Source organism: Chlorocebus sabaeus, chromosome 16 (assembly GCF_047675955.1).
Source record: "Chlorocebus sabaeus isolate Y175 chromosome 16, mChlSab1.0.hap1, whole genome shotgun sequence".
Lineage (NCBI taxonomy): Eukaryota > Metazoa > Chordata > Mammalia > Primates > Cercopithecidae > Chlorocebus > Chlorocebus sabaeus.
In genome coordinates this window covers 30,341,308-30,365,925 of record NC_132919.1, presented here as the reverse complement: position 1 = coordinate 30,365,925, position 24,618 = coordinate 30,341,308, and the positions used below count along the sequence as shown (strand labels likewise).

Sequence of the window (24,618 nt, the reverse complement as noted above, 5' to 3'; positions counted from 1 at the left end):
ATCTCAGCGCTTCTTGGAAACCAGAATCTAACTTCTGTTAAAACGTTCTGTTAATGTAAGATCTTACATCTATTTGGAGACGTATTTATATGCAAATGCCACCTCCTCAGGAAGCCCTCTGTGATACCCAGCCTGGAGTAATCTCTCTAGCCTCTGGGCCTCCAATAATACTGTTGTAGTATCTGTCAATTTCTTTTAGCCCTGAGCACTTTCTATCTACCTTGCATCACGGTTATTTATATACTTGTGTTAATTCCACTCTCTGAACCCAGACACATACACATGCCTACACCAGGGAGTTTGACGTCCGCAGTTTTATGTCTGTATTCCATATAGCTCCTATAAATGATACCTGCACATTTTTAGAAGTCCAACTAATAGTTGCATGATTTTGTTCACCAGAAAAGTGTGGTTTCACCAAGGTGGACACAGCCAGGCACTTTAACCTGTGAAGTTCCATCACCGTGAGGCTAAGGCAGGGTATAGGTGGTCTTAAATCCCAGCATTTCATTAATCCTCTTTCCCTCTCCCCCATCTTTGTTAATCCTTGACATCATCTTCAGTGACTCATGGGCCTCCTGGTGAAATACATACTGCACATACTTGCCATCACCTCTGTAGGTTAATACCTGTCTATCATAGGCATATGGCTTAATGCATCTGTGTCTTATGCATCTGATAGACAGGTGTTAACCTTCAGCATAAAATCAGGTTTCCATCCTGGTGAATTGCAGCTGATGTTCTAGCTGACCTGCCCACACTCCCATTCAACATACATGCGGGCACAAGCACACACGTGCACACACACGCATAGCAGTATGGTGTAATGGAATGAATTCAGGAATCCAGAAATTCAGGCTTTAAACGTTGACTCCTTCATTTCCACATTTCCCAATTGTTCGTTTCTGGGCAAGTTCCTTCACTTCTCTGAGCCTCCGAACCCTCAACCGTAAAATGAAGACTATAAGATCCACTAATAGGGTCATTGAGATGGCACAAAGAAACCCTCCAAACATGGTGGCCTCCTTGCTTCCCCTGCCCCTATGGGCAGCTCGTGCAGTTGTCACTTGGAATGCTGTGTGTGATTCCCGTCATCCCTGGGGTGGAGGAGGTCAAGCTGCCAGGACTGAGTGGGAAGGGAGGGTGGAGAACATTACCAAGAATAGCCAGCCATGAGGGGGCCTTGCCTGTGAGGGGGTGAGGCCTAGCCCAGGAGCAGCCACAGAGGAACCAGTGAGAGAGTCAACTGGGGTCAGGGGGCATGGAGCTGTTTATTAAACAGGCTGAAAGATGATTCATTTCCGTTGCTTTAGATGAAAAAAGGGACAGAAATAAAACTCCCAGGAGAAAGATGGGAAAGGCAACTTAAGGTATGAAGGCAGAGGAAAGAGGGAGAGAGGGGGAAGAGGAGACAAGCTAAGGACATTTCTCCTCTGCCCAACACTGGGGCAAAATTGTGATGTTGGGGGTGCTTCCTCGGCACCCCAGCCTTCCCCAGTCTGTGCTCCTCTGACACCTTAAGTCTCACTGCCACCTCCCTGCAGGTCCCACAAAAGCCAACCCAGTTCTAAGTAGGCTCTGGTTGAATTTTAGAAATTAAAAAAAAAAAAAAAGAAAAAGAAAAAGAAAAAAATAGCCAGTCCAAGAGAAAATACAGTATCTCATTCATGGTGAGGAGCCAGAGATTGAGAGATTCCTTTAGTTTCTCTTCTTCCTTTCCTTATTTCTGGAGGTTCCCATCAAACAGCCTTAATGTGGCATTTCAGGCATCCTCAGAGCAACACAACGTACTCTGGTAGTTTGTTTATAATGCTTTCTTTTCTTTTCCTTTCTTTCTTTTTTCCTTTTTTTCTTTTTTTTTTCCTTTTTTTTTTTTTTCTCTTTGATAGTGGTGGTAGGACAATGCTAATGAACAACTACTGAGTTTTTTTTTTACAAAAGAGTTTCACACATTTGATCATATTTGAGCTTCATGACACCCTCAGAGGGCAGCATCATATCAGGCCACTTTGCAGAAGAGAAAGCTGAGCCTCAGAAGAGTTAAGTTACCCAAGGTCATGGAGCCAAAGAAGAAGCGGAACAGGGCCTAAATCCAGATCTCCTACTGTGTCTCAGTCAGTCCCAGGTGATTTCATGAAACCTTCTCCCTTTAGTGCATTCTGGACTTTTTTTTTCTTCTTTTTTTACTTAAATTGTGGTTCAGTTAATAAGGTTGCTCCAAAAAAGAAAGAAAGGCCGGGCGCGGTGGCTCAAGCCTGTAATCCCAGCACTTTGGGAGGCCGAGACGGGCGGATCACGAGGTCAGGAGATCGAGACCATCCTGGCTAACACGGTGAAACCCGTCTCTACTAAAAATACAAAAAACTAGCCGGGCGAGGTGGCGGGCGCCTGTAGTCCCAGCTACTCCGGAGGCTGAGGCAGGAGAATGGCGTAAACCCGGGAGGCGGAGCTTGCAGTGAGCTGAGATCGGGCCATTGCAGTCCAGCCCGGGCTACAGAGCAAGACTCCGTCTCAAAAAAAAAAAAAAAAAAAGAAAGAAAGAAAGAAAGAGAGAGAGAGAGAGAGAGAAAGAAAGAAAGAGAGAGAGAAAGAAAGAAAGAAAAGAAAAATATAAATTAAAACATTGTGAAAAAATCTTAACACAAAAGTTGCCATTTTAACCATTTTTTTCTTTAGGGACAAGGGTGTCACTTTGTCACTCAGACTTGAGTGCAGTAGTGCAATCAGAGCTCACTGCAGCCTTGAATGCCTGGGCTCAAGTGATCCTCCTGCTTCAGCCTCCTGAGTAGCTGGGACTATGGGAGCGTACCACCAAACCTGGCTAATTTTTATTTTTCTATTTTTACAGAGATAGAGGCTTGCTTTGTTGCCCAAGCTGGACCCCAACTTCTGGCTTCAAACAATCCTCCAACCTCAGTCTCCCAAAGCTTTGGGATTACAGGCATGAGCCACCATGCCCCACCCATCTTCATCATTTGTAAGTATACATTACTATGTCATCGATTGCATTCAATTACATTCACAATGTTGTGCAATTATCCCCACTATTTTAACAGATATTTAATTGACAAAGAAAAGATTGTATATATTCAATGTGTACATGATTTGACATATGTGCACATTGTGCAATGATTCCCACAATCGCATTAATGAACACATCCGTCACCATCCGTACTGCACCTTAGATCCCCAGAATTCTTATAACTGAAAGTTTGTACCCTATATTTCCTCCACTATTTATTTCCAAAACTTTTGCATCATCCTAAACAGAAACTGTAGTCCCAGCCTGGGCAACATGGTGAAACCCTGTCTCTACAAAAATTACCAAAATTAGCTGGCTGTGGTGGCGCATGCCTGTAGTCCCAGCTACTCAGAAGGCTGAGGTGGAATGATCGCTTGAGTCCAGGAGGCAGAGGTTGCAGTGAGCCACAATCGCGCCATTGCACTCCAGCCTGCGCGACAAAGCGAGACTCTGTCTCAAAAACAAAACAAAACTCTGTAGCCCACTCCTGGTACTGGACATTATGAAAATTGAGCTCAGCTTCTGTGCTTAGGACCCAGAAGCTGCTTCTAAGTAAAGAGGACCATGCCAAAGGCTGTCATGACCAAGGCGGACACTGAGCACTGTGACCCAGGGTTTGAGGGACAGGATGGGTCAAAGCAGCCTCTCTGAAGGGTTCAGTCAATACAGCAGATGCTGGAGTGAGGGAGCAGTTTGGGCCATGGGACAGAGTGTCCTTTGTAAATAAAGTTCCCAGGGTCCCACCAAGCAGAAACTTCTAGCCCTGTTCTCAGGTCACTGTCTTTGTCCAGCCAAGCCAAGCCACAGCAGGGCTGGAAAAAAGCCCTCAACCACATTCCCAGGAACAGACTCAAGATCCCCACTCAAGATCTTCAGGGAATAGAGAACAATTCCTTTGAAAATTAAATAATTGCCTGGGCATGGTGGTTCACGCCTGTAATCCCAGCACTTTGGGAAGCTGAGGTGGGCAGATCACCTGAGGTTAGGAGTTCAAGACCAGCATGGCCAACATAGTGAAACTCCGTCTCTACTAAAAATACAAATATCAGCCAGGCGTGGTGGTGGGTGCCTAAAATCCCAGCTACTTCGGAGGCTGAGGCAGGAGAATTGCTTGAACCCAGGAGGTAGAGGTGGCAGTGAACCGAGATTGTGCCACTGCACTCCAACCTAGGTGACAGAGCAAGACGCCATCTCAAAAAACAAAAACAAACAAAAAAATTAAATAATTATGTTTATTAGCTTTAGAATTAAAAAAAAACTATATTATAGGAAATTTGAAAAATACAGTAAAGAAAGAAAAAACCACCACCCACAATTATGGCCACCATTTATTCTGGGATTGCAGTGTGCCAGACCCCTTACTTGCATTATTCCATTTAATTTCAGCCATAACCCTGAGTTACAGACTCTGTTTATGCCCATTTTACAGATGAGACTACTGTGGCTCAGAGAGAGGGTAAGTACATTTGTCCAAGGTTACACAACTGAGATGTTGTATACTGAATCATGCATACTGAAGCTGGGATTTGAATCCAAGTTTGCCTCGGACTCTTTTCACCAATATATTAGGTTGAACCATATGAAATTAATTTATAAAAATGGCGATAGAAATGTCATAAAGTTCAACCTAATATTATGTTTCTTTTTTTTTTTTTTTTTTTTTTGAGAGAGAGAGAGAGAGAGAGAGAGAGTCTCTGTCTATCTCCCAGACTGGAGTGCAGTGGTACGATCTTGGTTCACTGCAGCCTCTGCTTCCCAGGTTCAAGCAATTCTCGTGCCTCAGCCTCCCAAATAGCTGGGATTACAGGCATGTGCCACCACACCCAGCTAATTTTTGTATTTTCAGTAGAGATGAGGTTTTACCATGTTGGTCAGGCTGGTCTCAAATTCTTGGCCTCAAGTGATCTGCCGGCCTCAGCCTCCCAAAGCGCTGGGATTATAGGCGTAAGACACCGTGCCCGGCCCTAACATTATGCTTTTTAATAATACTGCTGCTGACCATCATGAACATTTTTGTGAATAGCCTTCAGATCTTTTATGCATATTTAAATATGATTGGAACCACATTTTTCATACAACTCTTTATACCCAATTTTTGCTTTCTTTTTTTTTTTGAGACTGAGTCTTGCTGTGTCGCCCAGGCTATAGTGCAGTGGCATGATCTCGGCTCACTGCAACCTCTGCCTCCCTGGTTCAAGTGATTCTCTTGCCTCCACCTCCCAAGTAGCTGGGACTACAGGCGCATGTCACCACACCCGGCTAATTTTTGTGTTTTTAGTAGAGATGGGGGTCTCAAAAACAAAAACAAACAAACAAACAAAAAACAAGCCAGGCATGGTGGCTTATGCCTGTAATCCCAGAAATTTGGGAGTTTGAGGCAGGCAGATCACCTGAGGCTAGGAGTTCAAGATCAGCCTGGCCAACATGGTGAAACCTGGTCTCCACTGAAAAAAAAAAAATACAAAGAAAATTAGCTGGGCATGGTGGCGTGTGCCTGTAATCCCAGCTACTTGGGAGGCTGAGGCAGGAGAATCGCTTGAACCTGGGAGGCAGAGGTTGCAGTGAGCTGAGGTCACGCCACTGCACTCCAGCCTAGGCAACAGAGTGAGACTCTGTCTCAAAAACCAAAACAAACTAAAACAAAAAAACTGTATTTTCAAGCATTATACTCTACTACTCTACTGTAATTGCTTGCTGGTTTACTGGTCTGTCACACTTCTACACTTCATGAGGACAGGGCTTGGGTCAGTTGTGTTCTCTGTTATATCCCTGCATGCCACATAGCAGGGATTCAACAAGTGTTTGCTAAATAAATAAAGAAATGAGGATCGGTAAAAAGATAATAATCAATAAAGTGAGAGGACTTGGGATCACAAAGTATTTTCCTTTTTGAAGGAAAGCAGTAATTCCTTTTGAAGGCAAGTGAAACAGCTGACAAGCAGCCATGCAGAGTAAATAAGGTGATTGAGCTGACCAACATATTTATGTGTTTAATATTACCTTGTCTTCAGCAACTGGAACCACTCCGATCTCAAAGGGACTCCCTACTGCAGTACTGCCTCAGGGTTTGCTCATTCATTATTTGCGTGGCACCTACTATGTGCCAGATACCGTTATGGGTGCTGAGATATGGCCACATAGCTGGGGAAATAGCTGCCTTTGTGGAGCTTACCTTCAAGTTAGGGAGACAGGAAATGAACAGAGAAACAAATATACATATATACAATACAGTGCAAGAGTGATACGCGCTATAAAGAAAAAGAAACAGAGTGAGGGGATAAAGAGGAATGAAAGTTGCTATTTTGATAGAGAGGTCAAGGAAGTCCTCTCTGAGCGGGTAACATTTAAGCAAAGATCTGCAGGAAGGGGTCAAGCCAACCAGCAGCGATCTGAGAGAGGAGTGTCCTAGGGGAAGGGAACAACCAGGGCAAAGGCCCTGCCATGTGCTTGGTGTGTGCTCTGTCCACATCCTTTGAACACAGAGCTATCCAACTCCATGCCATTGTATCTCGCTCATGCTGCCCCCTCTCCTACCCCAGCTCTCTCCTCTACACCATCCTCCAGCCCAACCTCCGTTGGTTGGTGGAACAAACTCCTGCCTCCATGCCTAAATTCAAGTCTTACTTTTGACCAGGTGCAGTGGTTCACGCCTGTAATCCCAACACTTTGGGAGGTCAAAGTGGACTGATCACCTGAGGTCAGAAGTTCGAGACCAGCCTGGCCAACATTGCGAGACCCTGTCTCTACTAAAAATAGAAAAATTAGCTGGGCCTGGTGGCGGGTGCCTGTAGTCCCAGCTACTTGAGAGGTTGAGGCATGAGAATCACTTGAACACGGAAGGTGGAGGTTGCAGTGGGCTGAGATTACTTCACTGCATTCCAGCCCGGGCGACAGAGTGAGACTCCTCAAAAAAATCTTACTTTTTCCGGCTTGCCCTCGTCCCCCTGAACTATGTTCCCAAAATGTTCATATTTCCATTACAATAATCATCACCTTGGACTATGTTTTTTTTTTTAACTTGCTTTATCCCAGTCAGCAGTGATTTGGTTAATAGCAGATTGTCATATTCATCCTTGTATCTTTGGTGCCTAGCAAATGCTGGGCCTGAAAAATTTTGGTTGATCCAGTTTTATGAAATGTCCAGAACAGACAAATCCATAGAGACAGAAAGCAGAGTAGTGGTTGCCAGGGGCTGGAGGGAGTGGGGTTGGGGGCAGAGGGACTAGAGAGAGACTGTAATGGGTGAGGTTTCCTTTTAGGGTGTTAAAAGTGTTCTGGAACTAGGGCTGGGCGTGGTGGCTAATACCTGTAATCCCAACACTTTGGGAGGCCGAGGCAGGCAGATCACTTGAGCTCAGGAGTTTGAGACCAGCCTGGCCAACGTGATGAAACCCCATCTCTACTGAAAACACAAAAATTAGCAAGGCATGGTAGCGCATGCCTATAATCCCAGCTACTCGGGTGGCTGAAGCAGGAGAATCGCTTGTACCCAGGAGGTGGATCGTGCCACTGTGCTCCAGCTTGGGCGACTGAGTGAGACCCTGTCTCAAAAAAAAAAAAAAAAAAAGATCTGGAACTAGATCATGGTGATAGTTACGCAACATTGTGAATGTACTAAATGTCACTGAATCGAACCCTAAAATTATGAATTTTTTGTTATGTGGATTTTATAACAATGTGTTTTAAATGGTGGTGAACTGAGTGGAGTTGAGACCCTATTACACAGGCAGTCCAGGAGTTTGTAGGAGTTTGCATTCTGAATAAAATGCAATTACCCAATAGAGATCCAGAGAGATGAAGTATCCATTTGTGAAACCTGAAGAGCCAGAAAAGAGGTCCTAAATAGACCCAAGATAATTATTTGCATTTTACATCATTACCTGCAACACTAAATGAGAAGTTAGTTATAGAGGTTTAGGCACAACTATAATTGAAGGGGTTAGAGTGACACCTGTTGGAAATTGGATTTGAACACTGGGGTGCTCCTTTATGGAACTAGAATTTTAAAACTGGGTTAAAAATACAAAAGTTTGACTGGGCATGGTGGCTCATACCTGTGATCTCAGCACTTTGGGAGACCAGGGAGGGAGGATCTCTTGATCCCAGGAGTTCCAGACCAGCCTGGGCAACATGGTAAAACTCTGTTTCTATTAAAAATAAATAAATAAGTAAGTAAATAAAAATAAAAACACAAAATCCAAAAGTTCTTTAGTTATACCTAAAAGTAATCATCTAAGGGACTGTCTTATCAAGCACTGGGTATTTTCCTCTTAGACAATGACTTTTTTTTTTTTTTTTTAAAGACAAAGTCTTGCTCTGAGGTCCAGGCTGTAGTGCAATGGCGTGATCTCAGCTCACTGCAATCTCCGCCTCCTGGGTTCAAGCAATTCTCCTGCCTCAACCTCCGGGAGTAGCTGGAATTGCAGGCGTGCACCACCATGCCTGGCTTATTTTTGTATTTTTAGTAGAGACAGGGTTTCACCATGTTGGCCAGGCTGATCTTGAACTCCTGACCTCAGGTGATGCACCCACCTCGGCCTTCCAAAGTACTGGGATTACAGGCATAAGCCACCGCACCTGGCCAATCACACCTCATTTTAATATATAGAATCAATTTGCCAATTAACAATATCTCTTGCCCAGGAACCGTGGCTCATGCCTGTAATCCCAGCACTTTGGGAGGCTGAGGCGGGCGGATCACAAGGTCAGGAGTTCAAGACCAGCCTGGCCAATATGGTAAAATCCCATCTCTACTAAAAATACAAAAATTAGCCAGGGCATTGTGGCAGGCTCCTGTAGTCCCAGCTACTTGGGAGGCTGAGGCAGGAGAATCGCTTGAACCTGGGAGGCAGAGGTTGCAATAAGCTGAGATAGTGTCACTGCACTCCAGCCTGGGTGACAGAGTAAGACTCTGTGTCAAAAAAAAAAACAAAACAAAACCAAAAAAAAACTCTCATTGTGTAAGAGTTTCTATTTTACATCATTTTATTTCCACAACAACCTGGTAAGAGTGGTACTTTGAATTTTGTCTTGCAAAAGAGAAAACTATTCTTATAGAAATAAACTGAGATACATAGGAAATATGTAGCAACATTGGAGCATGAGCCAAGTTTTCTGATTCTGGGTCTCAAATTGTGAGAGAGGTCTTTTATTTTGATCATTTGCCTAATAATTTTAATTGTGTACAATACTGAAAAAATAATTTAAAAATGTAACATAAAAGCAGGAAAAAAATCCAAACCTTTCCCCAGACGAAGATTAGTAGGACAATTATCTTTCCTTTACAAAATATCCCTGAGATTTGCGGGTGGAGCAGTCAGAGAAATACATCATGTACTCCCTACTCCAAATTATCCATTCAAGAATCAGCAGCCCTTTTCTCGAGAGTCTGTATATAAGGTGATTAATGACTTTGAGGACTAAATAGACTATGTCACTAAATAAACATTCAAACCTTATCTGATGCATATCTAATTCAAAATAATTTGAAGACAACTTTTTAATTTTATTTTCATTTTTTTGAGATAGGGTCTTGCTCCATTACCCAAGCTGGAGTGCAGTAGCGCAGTCTCGGTTCACTACAGCCTCCATCTCCTGGGCTCAAGCAATCCTCCCACCTCAGCCTCCTGAGTAGCTGGGACTATAGGCGAGCACCATCATGCCTGGGTAATTTTTGTATTTTTAGTAGAGATGGTGTTTCACCATGTTGGCCAGGTTGGTCTCAAACGATCCACCCACCTCGGCCTCCCAAAGTGCTGGGATTACAGGCGTGACCCACTGTACCAAGCCCCAGACAACTTTTTTACTTTTTATTTTTGGAAACAGGGTCTCACTCTGTCACCCAGGCTAGAGTGCAGTGGCATAGTCAGGCTCACTATAACCTCAAATCCTGGGCTTAGGTATCTTCTCACCTCAGCCTCCCAAGTAGGTAGGACTACAGGTATGTGCTACTACACCTGGCCTTTTTTTTTTTTTTTTTTTTTAGACGGAGTATCGCTCTTATCACCCAAGCTGGAGTGCAGCGATGCAATCTTGGCTCACTGCAAGCTCCACCTCCCGGGTTCACGCCATTCTCCTGCCTCAGACTCCTGAATAGCTGGGACTACAGGCGCCTGCCACCATGCCTGACTAATTTTTTGTATTTTTAATAGAGATGGGGTTTCACCATGTCAGCCAGGATGGTCTTGATCTCCTGACCTCGTGATCTGCCCGCCTTGGTCTCCCAAAGTGCTGGGATTACAGGTATGAGCCACCATGCCCAGCCCACACCTGACTATTTTTAAATTTTTCTGTAGAGACGGTGTCTCACTATGTTGCCCAGGCTGGTCTCGAACTCCTAGTCTCAAGCAATTTTCCCACCTCAGCCTCCCAAAGTGCAAGGATTAGAGGCGTAAGCCACCATGCCCATCCAAGAATTAAACTTTTAAGTAATCTTTTACTGAAGTATAACAAATACAGAAAAGTGCACAAATCACAAGCATGCAGCTTAATGAATTTTACAAAGTGCACACACGTGTTTAACTAGCATACAGAGCTTTTAAAAAAAGAGAACAACCAGCATCCCAAAACATTCCCGTTCTCTCTTCAGTGACTAGTCCCAAAGGTAATCTCATGTTTATCATGATAGATTCATTTAGTCTGTTGTTTTTTTTTCCCCTGGAGGTGGAGTCTCACTTTGTCGCCCAGGCTGGAGTACAGTGGCACAATCTCAATCTCGGCTCACTGCAACCCCCACCTCCTGGGTTCAAGCAATTCTTCTGCCTCAGCCTCCCGAGTAGCTGGGACTACCACCATACCTGGCTAATTTTTTTGTATTTTTAGTAGAGTCCAGGTTTCACCATGTTGCCCAGGCTGATCTTGAACTCCTGAGCTCAGGCAACCTGCCTGCCTTGGCCTCTCAAAGTGCCAGGATTACAGGCGTGGGCCACCGCACCCGGCTTGTTTTTGTACTTTATATATAGCTGTGTGGCTTCTTTCACTCAACACTATGTTTGTGAGATCTACCCATGTTACTGGGTGAAACATTTATTCAATATATACACAATAATCTGCCATTGAGATACTCCAGGTTTTGGCTAATACAAATAGTGCTGCTATGAACATTCTTGTAATCAGGTTTAACCATGTGAAATTGCCATTTTTGCAAACAGACAACTGGCAATACTGGCAATTTTATACATATACCTCCACCAGTTGCATGTCCTTTAGTGCACATCTGTTTGCATTTTGTTGGATATACACCCAGGGGTTGGACTGCAGGGCCATAGGATATACAAATCTTCAGCTTTAGTAGATATTGCCAAAGTTTTTCAAAGTGATTCAACTAACCCACACTTCCATCAGCAATGTATGAGATTTCCAGTAGCTATTCTCATGGGTGTGTAGTGGTATTGCAATGTGGTGGTGTTTTTTGGTTTTCTTTGAGACAGAGTCTCGCTCTTATCACCCAGGCTGGAATGCAGTGGTGCAATCTCGGCTCACTGCAACCTCTGGCTCTGGGTTCAGGCCATTCTCCTGCCTCAGCCTCTCAAGTAGCTGAGATTACGGGCGCCCACCACCACGCCCGGCTAATTTTTGTATTTTTAGTAGAGATGGGGTTTCACCATGTTGGCCAGGCTGGTCTCAAACTTCTGACCTCAGGTGATCCGCCTGCCTTGGCCTCCCAAAGTGCTGGGATTACAGGCGTGTGCCACAGGGCCCAGCCTCCTGTTTCCTTTTAAATCTGAACATTGTTTCTCAATCTTCTTAGGAGTCCGAATCCTCTAACCACATCTAATGCTGGTGCTCCCAAAGAGTTCTCTCCTTATTTCACTGTGCTTTTCTCACACCTACCCCCTCTCCCTGGCTCATCGCATCTGTTCTCATGAGTAAAGTACCATCTCTACAGGCTGATGGCCTGCAAACCTAGACCCCAGCTCAGTGCTCCTCCTTAGCTTCAGACATGCATCTCTATCTATTGGACATCTCTCCCTAATGTCCTACAGGCTTCAAAACAGATTTGTGTTTGTTTTTTTTTCCAATAAATCTTTTGCACTCCCAAATTAAAAAAAAATAAAGAAGGAAATAGAAAATATCAGGGTGTATCACATGCAAAAATACAAAGGTTGCTTTTGTTTTTCGTTGAGTCAGGGTCTCGCTCTGCCACCCAGGCTGGAGTGCACTGGTGCGATCTCTGCTCACTAGGATCTCCACCTCCCGGGCTCAAGGAATTCTCCCACCTCAGCCTCCCAAGTAGCTGGAACTACAGGCGCATACCACCATGCCCAGCTAACTTTTTTGTAATTTTTGGTAAAGATGGGGTCTTGCCATGTTTCCCAGTCTGGTCCTGGACTCAATCAATCTGTCCGCCTTGCCCTCCCAAAGTGCTGGTGTTACAAGTGGTGAGCCACCACGCCTGGCCTTTTTTTTTTTTTTTTTTTATAATGAAACTTTTGTTTCATACATGTATCCTGGATCACAGTCAAAAGTTTTAAAAACACAGAAACTAGATGACAGGCTAGACATAATGGTGGAAGGAGTAGGAGGAGCCAGAGACACCTGCATCTGTTTGACAAAAACAGGGAAGCGAGAAGGAGCCAGTTTCTGGGGGAAGACGGTGACTTTCATTTTGGAGGCATCAGTTCTGGTTTACAGTAAATCAGGCAATAGTTGTCTCTTTCCTTTGTATTTCTGGCTCTAGTCAAAGCATATTTCTGAATAAATGCTTTCAGGAAGGAGGGTGATTCCCCTATAGGTCATTCATAATTATTTCTCAAGAAGAGGGGGAATGCTTTACTGGGGAAAACCACATTGATTAAACTCTTATCTTGTGCTAGGTTCTTTGCATCCAGTTTCTCATTCATCCTCCGAGCAGCCCTGTGAGGTAGGTACCATTAACTGTGTTTTACAAATGAGGGAGGTGAGGTTCAGAGAGGATAAGAAACTGCCTAAGGTGATGCAGTTAGTAAGTGATAAACTGTGTCTTGCTAGCGAATCAGACTGTCTTTGAAAGCATCACCAGGACTTCTTATGGCCTCATGTATTAGTTTCTTAGGGCTGCTGTGACAAATGACCACAAACTGGGTGGCTTAAAACAACAGACATTTATTCTCTCCAGTTCAGGAGGCTGGAAGCCCAAAATCAAGGTGTTATCCGGGCTGGTTTCTTCAAAGGGCTCTGAGGGGACTCTGGCCCATGCCTCTCTCCTAGTTTCTAGTGACTGCTGGCAACACTTGGCCTTCCTGGGCTTGTAGATGCATCATTCCAATCTCCACTTCCACCTTCACATGGCATTCATAGGGCCATCTTCTCATAAGAACAGCAGTCATGTTGGATTAGTCCCTGCCCCAGTCCAGCGTGTCCTCATTTTAATTAGTTAAATCTACAATGACCTTATTTGGAAAAATAAGGTACTGGGGATTAGGACTTCAACAAATCTGTTTTGAGGGATGCAATTCAATCATAACATCTCAGTAAGTTGAATAAGCCCTACAGTTGAGGAAATTATTTCCTCCTGATTTGCAGGACTTTGCAGAAAAAGTTGATGTAATTTCTTGTTAGATTCGTAAGTTCCCCAGAAACTGCCAAGGTACCTAGACTTCCTATGAGAAAATTTCTTTTCTTTTCTTTTTTTTTTTGAGACAAGGTCTGGCTCTGTCCCCCAGGCCGGAGTGTGGTGACACGATCTCCACTCACTGCAACCTCTACCTCGCGGGCTCAGGTGATTCTCCCACCTCAGCCTCCTCAGTAGTTGGGATAACAGGCACGCTCCACCACACCCGGCTAATTTTTTAGTAGAGACAGGGTTTCGCCATGTTGCCCAGGGTGGTCTGGAACTCGAGAGCTCAAGGAATCGGCCCGTCTCGGCCTCCCAAAGTGCTGGAATTACAGACTCGAGCCACTGCTCCCAACCAGCACATTTTATTAATACTTATGATTCCCCCACATCCCCACTGCCTTCCAGACACAAAACAATCAATCCATTGCTGCCTCATAAAAACACAAACTCATCACCTTTCCCTCCCTCCTGAATTCCCCGTTTTTCACAAAACTGGCTCCCCATCTTCCAGAAAGAATCCTTTTCTTTCCACTCTCCTTACATCTCCCAGGTTCAATTCCTTACGGTTGGCCAGGCGCGGTGGCTCACGCCTGTAATCCCAGCACTTTGGGAGGCCGACGTGGGCGGATCACCTGAGGTCAGGAGGTCAAGACCAGCCTGGCCAACATGGTGAAACCCGTCTCTACTAAAAATACATAAATTAGCCGGGCATGGTGGCGTGCGCCTGTAATCCCAGCTACTCGGGAGGCTGAGGCATGAGAATCGCTTGAAATCGCGAGGCGGAGGTTGCAGCGAGTCGAGATCGCACCACTGCACTCCAGCCTGGGCGACAGAGAAAGACTGTCCAAAAGAAAAAAAGAAAAAGAAAGAAACCCTTACGGTTGCGTCTCCCCTGGGAAGAGGAGAAGCAACTTCTCTTTGCTCCCAGGCTCTTCGCAACTTCTCTTTGCTGCCAGGCTCTTCACCTCCAATCCAGCCTCACATTCGGTATACAGTATACGGCCAATTTTCTAGAAACACATCTCCAGTCTGACTCTGCAAATCATAAACCTCGGGGACTTCAGGCTTCTTCCTCCCTGGTGGAGTATTCAACTGCTCCAACCAGCATTCAAGGACCAACACAATTCGGCGCCACATTCATCTCCCTTTATCCCTTCTAAGTGGAATACCGCTCCAGCGCCAACGCAATCTCCTCCTCCCTCGCCCTTCCCTAACCCCTTGCCTGCTCTGTTTCCCTGTTGAGCTCCTGAAACACTTCGCATCTCTCCCCGTTATTCCAGTCTACCTGGTGAAAAGGTTATTTGAGGACCTTGTCTACGCTGCCCCCACCAGATCCCGCTCCCGGCGCCACAGGCTGGGCCCCAGCAGGAGCTCCTCAATCTAAGTGTCTAAGAGAAACCCAGGGAGTCTCCACGAAGGAGGGACTTTGCCCACTACAGACTAACACTGGCCTCCGAATTGCCTTCCTGGAGATTCGGCCCAGCGGCTCTCAGGAGTCGGGAGGGGCAAGAACGTTTCCCCGGTGTAGTGGAAGAAGACTGCAGGCCAGCCAGGGACTCGGAATCCGGGGCCAGGGCCTCGGCAGGCGCCCCGCTCGTTAGCCGGCAGCCCAGACGCAGACAACCCACTGCTCAGCGGGACACACCTCTGGCCTTGCGCCGGAACGCCGCTTGGACAACAACCTTTCCGCCGAGTGCAGGCCGAGCGCTTTTGGGCGCAGCACGCAGGAACCGGAAGTCAATGGAGGAAGACCGGACCTACTGACTCAATTTGGAGATGAGCGGCCCTACCATCTTCATGGCGGGAGGTAGGGTGCTTGGCACACTGGGGTGGTTTCCTGTCTGTCACTAGCCTCTGACCCTAGAGGCTAATGGAATAGGGCTGGAGGTATTCTGGGGGAACCTGGAGTGTTTCCTTCATCATGTCCCTCATGTCCTAGAGTGTTTCCCTCCTCGTGTCCCTTGTTCAGGCCCCTCTCTTGGAGCCCCAGCCTAGTTGACGGGGCGGTTTTCGGAACATTTGTGCTTCCCTGGCCTCAGGTTCCACAGGTGGCTCCTCAGAGTGGGCGGATGGTTCAGATTCTCACAGACGCTTGCTTACCTCTGGCCGCATTACTTTCCTGTGGCTGCGATGTTAGAGTGACTTCCCACTGGTTTTACAAAGTTATGCATTGTATGGTGTTTCTCATACTTGCAAAAACGTCATGGTAGAAATCTTGAAAAGTGTACGGAAGAAAATAAAACTGCCCTTAAATCTACCACTTAGCTGAAACATTTCTTATAAACGTATAAAATTTAATTTTATTCAGTTCCACCAGATGAGATACTAAAATGTGAAAATGGAAGTGAAGACAAACCTTTTTTTTTTTCTGAAACAAGTTACACTCATGTTGCCCAAACTGGAGTGCAATGGTGTGATCTCGGCTCACCGCAACCTCCGCCTTCCGGGTTAAAGCGATTCTCCTGCCTCAGCCTCCCGAGTAGCTGGGATTACAGGCATACGCCACCACGCCCGGCTAATTTTGTATGTTTAGTAGAGTCAGGGTTTCTCCATGTTGGTCAGGCTGGTCTCGAACTCCCAACCTCAGGTGATCCTCCCACCTCGGCCTCCCAAAGTGCTGGGGTTATAGTCGTGAGCCACCACGCCCGGCCTAAGACAAACCTTAACAGGAAATATTAGTTACAAAAAGATTCCTCTAAATTAAAAATGTCAAAAACGTTAAGCAGTTGGAATAATTATTTCAACTACCTTCTTCCTAATGGGTGTAAAATACAGTTTTCTAGATAGTAAAACTTTGGACTGATCCATAAAAATCGGAAGACATCTCTCGTGACTTGAAAACAACAAAAGCTGTATTTAAAACTCTATGTAATATAGTTTAAAAACTAATCCTCTTTTAAAGATGATTCTCCAGGACAATTTAATATTGTCCTCTACTAGTTCTTAAATTCTGGGAAAGTATTTGTGACTTTGCAAAGGGTCTAGTCAAGCTTGCAACTAACACTAAAGAAAGTAGGACATCCAACTTACATTTTGCTACATTTTCCTTTTAGAGAGGTGGAGATGCTTTCTGGCCCCGTCGAGGTCATCCCTGTTCCGGGTCTTACATAATTCCTGCTGTCGGGAAAAATCCACTACACCTAAGAAAATTACTCCCAATGTTACTTTTTGTGATGAAAATGCAAAGGAGCCTGAAAATGCACTTGACAAGCTCTTCTCTTCAGAACAGCAGGCTTCCATCTTGCATGTGTTGAATACAGCATCTACTAAAGAACTTGAAGCTTTCAGATTGCTTCGTGGAAGAAGGTCCATCAATATCGTAAAGCACAGAGAAAACTCTGGGCCATTTCAGAATTTAGAGAGTTTAATGAATGTGCCCTTGTTTAAGTATAAAAGTACAGTTCAAGTTTGTAACTCCATACTTTGTCCAAAGACTGGAAGGGAAAAAAGAAAGTTACCGGAAAACCGGTTCCTGAGAAGGATCCTCAAACCAGACATAGAAAGAGAAAGACTTAAGGTATATTCTTCATGTCTGCTATACCGCCTAATATTTGAGAACCTACTCTGGAAAGCAGTCTTCTGGGCATTGGGTTGGGAAGTGGCTAAGACAAGGATCTTCAGGTTTAGTTGGCAAGTATATGGTCACTACCAAATAATGAGATGTACAGATAGTAAATTGGCAGTCGAGAGGAGAGAAAACAATGGGCTGTGACTGTTGTGGAAAGTTTACTGGAAAAACTCAATTTGGATCTTAAAGGAGAGATCCTTTGGCTGGGAGAGGAGGGGATTCTAGGTAGAAAGAACAGTTAGTGTTGAGAAGCAGGTCTAGGCAAGGCTTATTTAAGAGGAGTGTCATTGGAGATACTAGGCTGTGTCTAAGGGTGATGTTGGGATTAATGAGAAATTAAGGAGCAAAGATGGGTTATGGCCATTCTAAAAGCACTTCTTTTTCCATTATCTTAAAAAAATAAGTACTACAAATATTTGACACAGCCTTTTTTTTTTTTTTTTTTTTTTTTTTGAGACGGAGTCTTGCACTGTCACCAGGCTAGAGTACAGTGTCACGATCTTGGCTCACGACAACCTCCACCTCCCAGGGACAAGCGATTCTCCTGCCTCAGCCTCCTTAGTAGCTGGGACTACAGGCACACGCCCCCACACCCAGCTAATTTTTGTATTTTTAGTAGAGACAGGGTTTCACCATGTTGGCCAGGATGGTCTCGATCTGTTGACCTCGTGATTCACCCACCTCGGGCTCCCAAAGTGCTGGGATTACAGGTGTGAGCCACTGCGCCTGGACACAGCATTCAAATATTAAACTTTAGAGGAACTCATGTCCTGTCTAACATTGCTTGATAATCATTATCTCATAAAAATCATAAGCACCATTTTTTTCTAGACCAGTGGCTCCCAGGTTTTTGAGGAATATGGGTACTTTTGAAAACCTGATGAAAGCTGTGGACCCTTTTCCTGTAGAAAAAGATATAGCACATATACACAGAATACTGCAGTTTCAGAGGACTGGCAGATTCTGTTAAGTCCGCTCATGGACTCCAGGTAGAACTGCTGCAATTGACCTGGAACATATTTCAACCAAACTTTTCAGGGAGGATTCTCATCCAAATTCATGGCCAAAACTATTTATACCCAGATTATAGTGCAGTTGCATCTTATTTAGGGGGCTGGATTCTAAAGTCAGTTTTTATGGAGACATAAGTCATGCAGTAAAATCCTTTAAGAGAAAATCGATTGCCCACAAAGTATTGTGTGTAGTCTGGTTTAGTAATGCTTATGCACACTAAAGCTTGAGAGTCACTGAGCTAAAGAAAAGAACCAATAGGAGGTCTGTATTTTGGGCATCTATACTATTTTGTCTTTAAGACATTTATCCAGTTCTTAGCAATGAAAGGGGGATGGGAATAGAACTAATTGTTCCTGTTTATTTGCCTCTGTATCTATAGAACATATTAGTTTGTTAATACAACTAAGTGAGCCATGTTGGGGAAAGGTGATAGCATTGTACTTCATTGTCAGCCCATACTTGATAGGAAGCAAAATCTAAATATTCAATTACTTATATATCTCCCTGTAGAGGCCCTATAGGCAACCCAAACTTAATACATTAAAAACAAACCAAAACAAAATTTCTTCCCACCTTCCCTAGGGTCATCTTCATCATTAATGATGCCATTCAGTCACTGATATAAAACTGGAATTCTTAGACTCCTCATTAAACCTATGTATTAATTCTGTTCCCACTATCTGTTTCTTTTCCTTCTGTCATTGTCTTCAATTCTTAATACTTTCTCATGTTATAACAGGTACCTAACACAGATCCCTACCTTTAGTTCCCTCCAGCCCATCTTTTACACCATGAGTGATTTTTCTGAAATGTAAATCTTATGTTATTCCTTAACATTCTGTTTTTTTAGTGGCCCCTGTAGCACTCAGGATAAAGCAGGTTACTTACGTTTACAGACACCTGCCTAGTCCTCTGCCCTTTTCCTATTCAGTCTTTATTGTACTGCCAGAGTTTGAGATGTCAAACAGCCTGTCTTTCCCAACATCTGGGTGAAATAACTTCCCGTGCACCATCTCATTCTCCTCGTTCTCCAGCAAACCTTCCCTGATCACTTCTCTCTACAATAGTTTTATGGTGGCATTTCTTATAATGTACAGTTATATTTGTTTCCTAGTATCTAGTGCAGACCCTGGCTACACTTGAGTTTGAATGCCTACTTTGGGCTAGATGTTGAGATGAGTATAGGTTCTTTATCTATAAACTGCTGTTCGTTACCTTTTAATAATAATTACTCCTCAGTGGCTCACGCCCATAATCCCAGCACTTTGGGAGGCAGAGGCGGATGGATCACTTGAGATCAGGAGTTCAAGACCAGCCTGGCCAACATGGTGAAACCCCGTCTCTACTAAACATACAAAAATTAGCTGGGTGTGGTGGCAGGTGCCTGTAATCCCAGCTACTCAGGAGGCTGAGGCGGGAGGATTGCTTGAATCTGGGAGGTGGATGTTGCGGTGAGCCGATTGTGCCACTGCACTCCAGCCTGGGTGATAGAGTGAGTCTCCATCTCAAAATAATAATAATTACTCCTGCATTTCTTTGATAATTCTCAGTTCATAAACTATAAGTTGATGTTACATAAACTAGTTAGGCATTCTGAATTTGTAGATTATGTTTGCATTTGTAAAATGTTTACACTTCTGGCCAGGCACAGTGGCCCATGCCTGTAATTCTAGCACTTTGGGAAGCGAGGCAGGTGGATCATGAGGCCAGGAGATCGAGACCATCCTAGCTAACACGGTGAAACCTCGTCTCTACTAAAAATATATATATATAAAATCAGCCGGGCATGGTGGCGGGTGCCTGTAGTCCCAGCTACTCGGGAGGCTGAGGCAGGAGAATGGCATGAACCTAGGAGGCGGAGCTTGCAGTGAGCCAAGATCACACCACTGCACTCCAGCCTGGGCAAGAGTGAGACTCCATCTCAAAAAAAGAAAAAAAAAAAAAAATGTTTACACTTCTAATTAAACCAGTTTTTTCTTTTAGGCAGTTAATAGTATCATATCTATTGTTTTTGGTACTCGAAGAATTGCCTGGGCTCACCTCGATCGTAAATTGACAGTGCTGGACTGGCAGCAAAGTGACCGTTGGAGTTTAATGAAGGGAACATCATACTCATCATCAGTCTACTTAGAAGAGGTAAGGCAGTTGCACCTCCAGATTCCTACCTGCTAGAGTGTAATCTTCTGGTCCCAAAAGGAATGTAATAAAATAGTAAAGATGGGTTTTCTTCTGGTACTTGTTACTCACTTGTTCCTATTATGTTTTCCATCACCTTTGATTTTTAAAAATTCAACCCTTAGTTAGTTCAAGAAATGCCTTATGCTTTTAAAGGCAGATACTGAGAAAATCAATGGTATTTCATTCTAAATGTTATAGAACATTATCACTGTCTTTTATTTATAAAGCTTATTTTTCAAAATGCCATCACATTGTGTCATTTGAGTTTTCAAAACCTTGTGAAATGGGCAGGAATTATCACCTTGATTATACATATGAAATCTGTGGTTCAGTCAAGCATCTGATGTGATTAGTCAGTTGCAGACGTGATTGATTCTTGCTAGTTATTCTAACCCTATGCTCTATCCCAGAAAATGTTTGAAGGTTAATAAAACAGTTTTAAGTTGTCTAATCTTAAAGCCAGTACAGATTTTAGAAATTATGAAGTCCATTGTACAGATCAAGAAACTGGTACTTAGGAGGACTAAATAGCTTAGCTGTTGTTTGTGACACAACCATGACCAGAACCAGACTGCTCATAAAATGGCTTTTTCAGTTATTTCAAAATTGTCAATAGTGATATAGTATAACTAATTATAATATTTTAAAATAGAAGTGGGACAGAGAGGGGACCAAACATAAAATGTAATGAATTATTTCTGCTCCTTTATTTTGCCTTCTTTTAAAAGATTTCCTCGATCATTTCAAAGATGCCTAAAGCAGATTTCTATGTTCTGGAAAAAACAGGACTTTCCATTCAAAACTCATCTCTGTTTCCAATACTGCTACATTTTCATATCATGGAAGCCATGCTGTATGCCTTATTGAATAAAACTTTTGCCCAGGATGGGCAGCATCAGGTGCTGAGCATGAATCGAAACGCAGTGGGGAAGCATTTTGAACTGATGATTCGTGACTCCCGGACTAGTGGAAAAGAGCTCGTGAAGCAGTTTCTCTTTGATTCTGTACTGAAGGCGAATCCTCGGGTGTTCTTCCCATCAGATAAAATAGTCCGCTACAGACACATGTTTTTATCTACTGAACTACAAAGAGTAGAAGAGCTTTATGATTCATTATTACAAGCTGTTGCATTCTATGAATTAGCAGTGTTTGACTCTGAGCCCTAGAATTCTGAGGTTAATGTGCTACAGTTATATTAATGTATAATTATTAGCTCTAACTTAACACCAACTGTTGTGAACATCCATGTTATTGGAAAAGAACACATTTTGAGTGTATTTTAGATGTTTAAATTCTGACTTTTGGCTATTAAATGGTTTACACAATAAGCCAAGACCAAATCAATAAACATTTTATGAGATTCTGTGCCTTTCAGGTTAATATGTTAAACAGTAAGATGGGGCTTGGTGCAGTGGCTTATGCCGATAATCCCAGCACTGTGGGAGGCTGAGGCAGGAGGACTGCTTGTGCCCAGGAGCTCAAGAGCAGCTTGGGTAACATAGCAAGACCACAAATTTTTAAAAATTTTTCATTAAAAAAAGAAACAGATGCCAAATTCACAAAACAAGAAACAAAGTTACCTCCTTTTAAAAGCAAATACTATCTATACTAAGCATTTGCATTATCATCATATTGTTAAAATAGGGAATAATAGTTTTCCTAGGTGGTACTTACTATAATAAAGCTGGCCTGGCGCAGTGGCTCACACCCGTAATCCCAGCACTTCGGGAAGCCGAGGCGGGTGGATCACCTGAAGTCAGGAGTTTGAGACTGGCCTGACCAAAGTGGAGAAACCCTGTCTCTACCAAACAAAAAAATACAGAATTAGCTGGGCGTGGCGGTACACGCCTGTATCCCCAGCTACTCGCGAGGCTGAGACAGGAGAATCGCTTGAACCTGGAAGGCGGAGGTGGCAGTGAGCTGAGATAGTGCCATTGTACTCCAGCCTGGGCAACAAGAGTGAAACTCCATCTCAAAAAAAAAAAAAAAAAAAAAGAATAAAGCTAAAGATAACCAATAACACAGCTTATAGAATCGTCCTCTTATTCTCTAAGTAGAATGTGGTTTGCCACACTGCCTCCAAAAGCTGGTTTTCTTTTTTTGAGATAGGGTCTCACTTTATCACCCAGGCTAGAGTGCAGGGGCATAATCACAGTTCACTGCAGCACTTCCTAGCCTCAAGCAGTCCTCCTGCCTCTCTTGAATAGCTAGGACTACAGGCACATGCCACCATACCCAGCTAATTTATTTTGTGTAGAGACGGGTCTCACCTTGTTGCCCAGGCTAGGCTCAAATTCCTGGCTTCAAGCAGTCCTCCTGCATCAGCCTCCCAAAGTGCTGGGATTACTGGTGTGAGCCACCATACCCGGCCCCAAAAGATGACTTTCATCAGCTCAAATATATTAGCCAAAAACAAACAAGCTTTGTCTAATAGGCTTTTTTTTTTGAGACCTAGTCTGGCTCTGTTGCCCAGGCTGGAGTGCAGTGGCATGATCTTGGCTCACTGCAACCTCTGCCTCCTGGGTTCAAGCAATTCTCCTGCCTCAGCCTCCCAAGTAGCTGGGACTATAGGCACACACCACCATGCCCAGCTAATTTTTGTATTTTTAGTAGAGATGGGATTTCGCTATATTGGCCAGGCTCGTCTCCAACTCCTGACCTTGTGATCCTCCTGCCTCGGCCTCCCAAAGTGTTGAGATTACAGGAATGAGCCACCGCGCCCAGCAGGCTCATTTTTTAACTTTGCAATATTTTAACTTGACAGACCATCTTTTGATGTCCATTTTACCATTGTCTATCTTAGTTGAGGTCCTCAATATATCTTCTTTATGAACCTAAGTCTCTTTGATGTCAAAGCATTAAGTATCAGTGGTGCATGCTTGCCAACTACTTGGAAGGCTGAGGTAGGAGGATAACTTGCGCCCAGGAGTTTGAAGCCAGCCTCGGCAACATAGCAAGGCCCCATCTCTTAAAAAAAAAAAAAAAAGTATTAAATATTTTCTGTAATATAAATATTTTCTATAATCTAAAAGTGAAATATACTTGTTTAAAAAATTTTCAGATAATCTGAAACAAAGCAAGAAATGGAAGCCCTCCCTTCTGTAGCACCTCCAAACTCCCTAGGGTTGGTATACACTCTTGACCTGTTGCCACACACAAATACAGTTTCTACATTTACATATGTTACTGTGTACCTAAACATCTCCACTTTGGAAATGTAGATACCTCAATCTATGCATGTCTAAAAAGGAAATCATTCTCTTTCCATCTAAACCATCTCCTTTGCCATTGTTTTCTATTTTGATAGTTTCTCCAACTACCTAGTTGTTCATAACAGAAACATGGCATTATCACAAAAGTGAATCTAAATCTTCCAGGAATTTACTGTCTTTAAAAACGAAAGGCTGGGCGCAGCGGCTCATGCGTGTCATCTCAGCACTTTGGGAGGCTGAGGCGGGCAGATCACCTGAGGTCAGAAGTTCAAGACCAACCTGGCCAACATGGAGAAACCCTGTCTCTACTAAAAATGCAAAATTAGCTGGGCATGGTGGGGCGTGGTGGCACATGTCTGTAATCCCAGCTACTCAGGAGGCTGAGGCAGGAGAATCACTTGAACCCGGGAGGTGGAAGTTGCAGTGAGCCAAGATCACACCATTGCACTCCTGCCTGGACAACAAGAGCAAAACTCCATCTCAAACAAACAAAAAAAATGAAAAGGCTGGGTGCAGTGGCCGCATTCATAATCCCAATACTTTGGGAGGCCAAGGAAGCAGGATCACTTGAGCTCAAGAGTTGGAGGCTGTGGTGAACTATGATTGTGCCACTGTACTCCAGCCTGGGCAACTAGAGTGAGATCAAGAGTGAGACCTCTTAAAAAAAAAAAAGAGATAAAGATTTTTTTCCCTGAATTATTATAAACCTAAAAATAAATAAAATATTAAATGTGTCCCTATTAGGGAGGAAAATACTCCCATTCTTTTCTTTTTTTTTTTTTTTTAAGAGGAGAAAAAACAGTTTTTTAAAGATATTTTTAAAAATACTTCAGGCTAGGCACAGTGGCTCACGCCTGTAATCCCAGCACTTTGGGAGGCCAGGGCAGGCAGATCACCTGAGGTCAGGAGTTTGAGACCAGCCTGACCAACATGGAGAAACCCTGTCTCTACTAAAAATACAAAATTAGCCAGGTATGGTGGTAGGTTCCCGTAATCCCAGCTACTTGGGAGGCTGAGGCAGGAGAATCGCTTGAACCTGGGAGGTGGAGGTTGCAATGAGCCAAGATCCTGCCATTGCACTCCAGCC

At 43.9% G+C, this 24,618-nt stretch overlaps 1 protein-coding gene across 1 annotated transcript; it reads left to right on the top strand.

The window, feature by feature from the left end:
• The first annotated feature begins 15,246 nt into the window (after positions 1 to 15,246).
• TEFM (transcription elongation factor, mitochondrial) lies at positions 15,247 to 21,679 on the top strand. The gene is made up of 4 exons (XM_008010970.3): positions 15,247 to 15,366; positions 16,613 to 17,076; positions 20,125 to 20,277; positions 21,048 to 21,679. The coding sequence occupies exons 1-4, from the start codon at positions 15,336 to 15,338 to the stop codon at positions 21,483 to 21,485; spliced, it is 1,086 nt and encodes a 361-aa protein (XP_008009161.1). The 5' UTR covers positions 15,247 to 15,335; the 3' UTR covers positions 21,486 to 21,679.
• Positions 21,680 to 24,618: the final 2,939 nt, after the last annotated feature.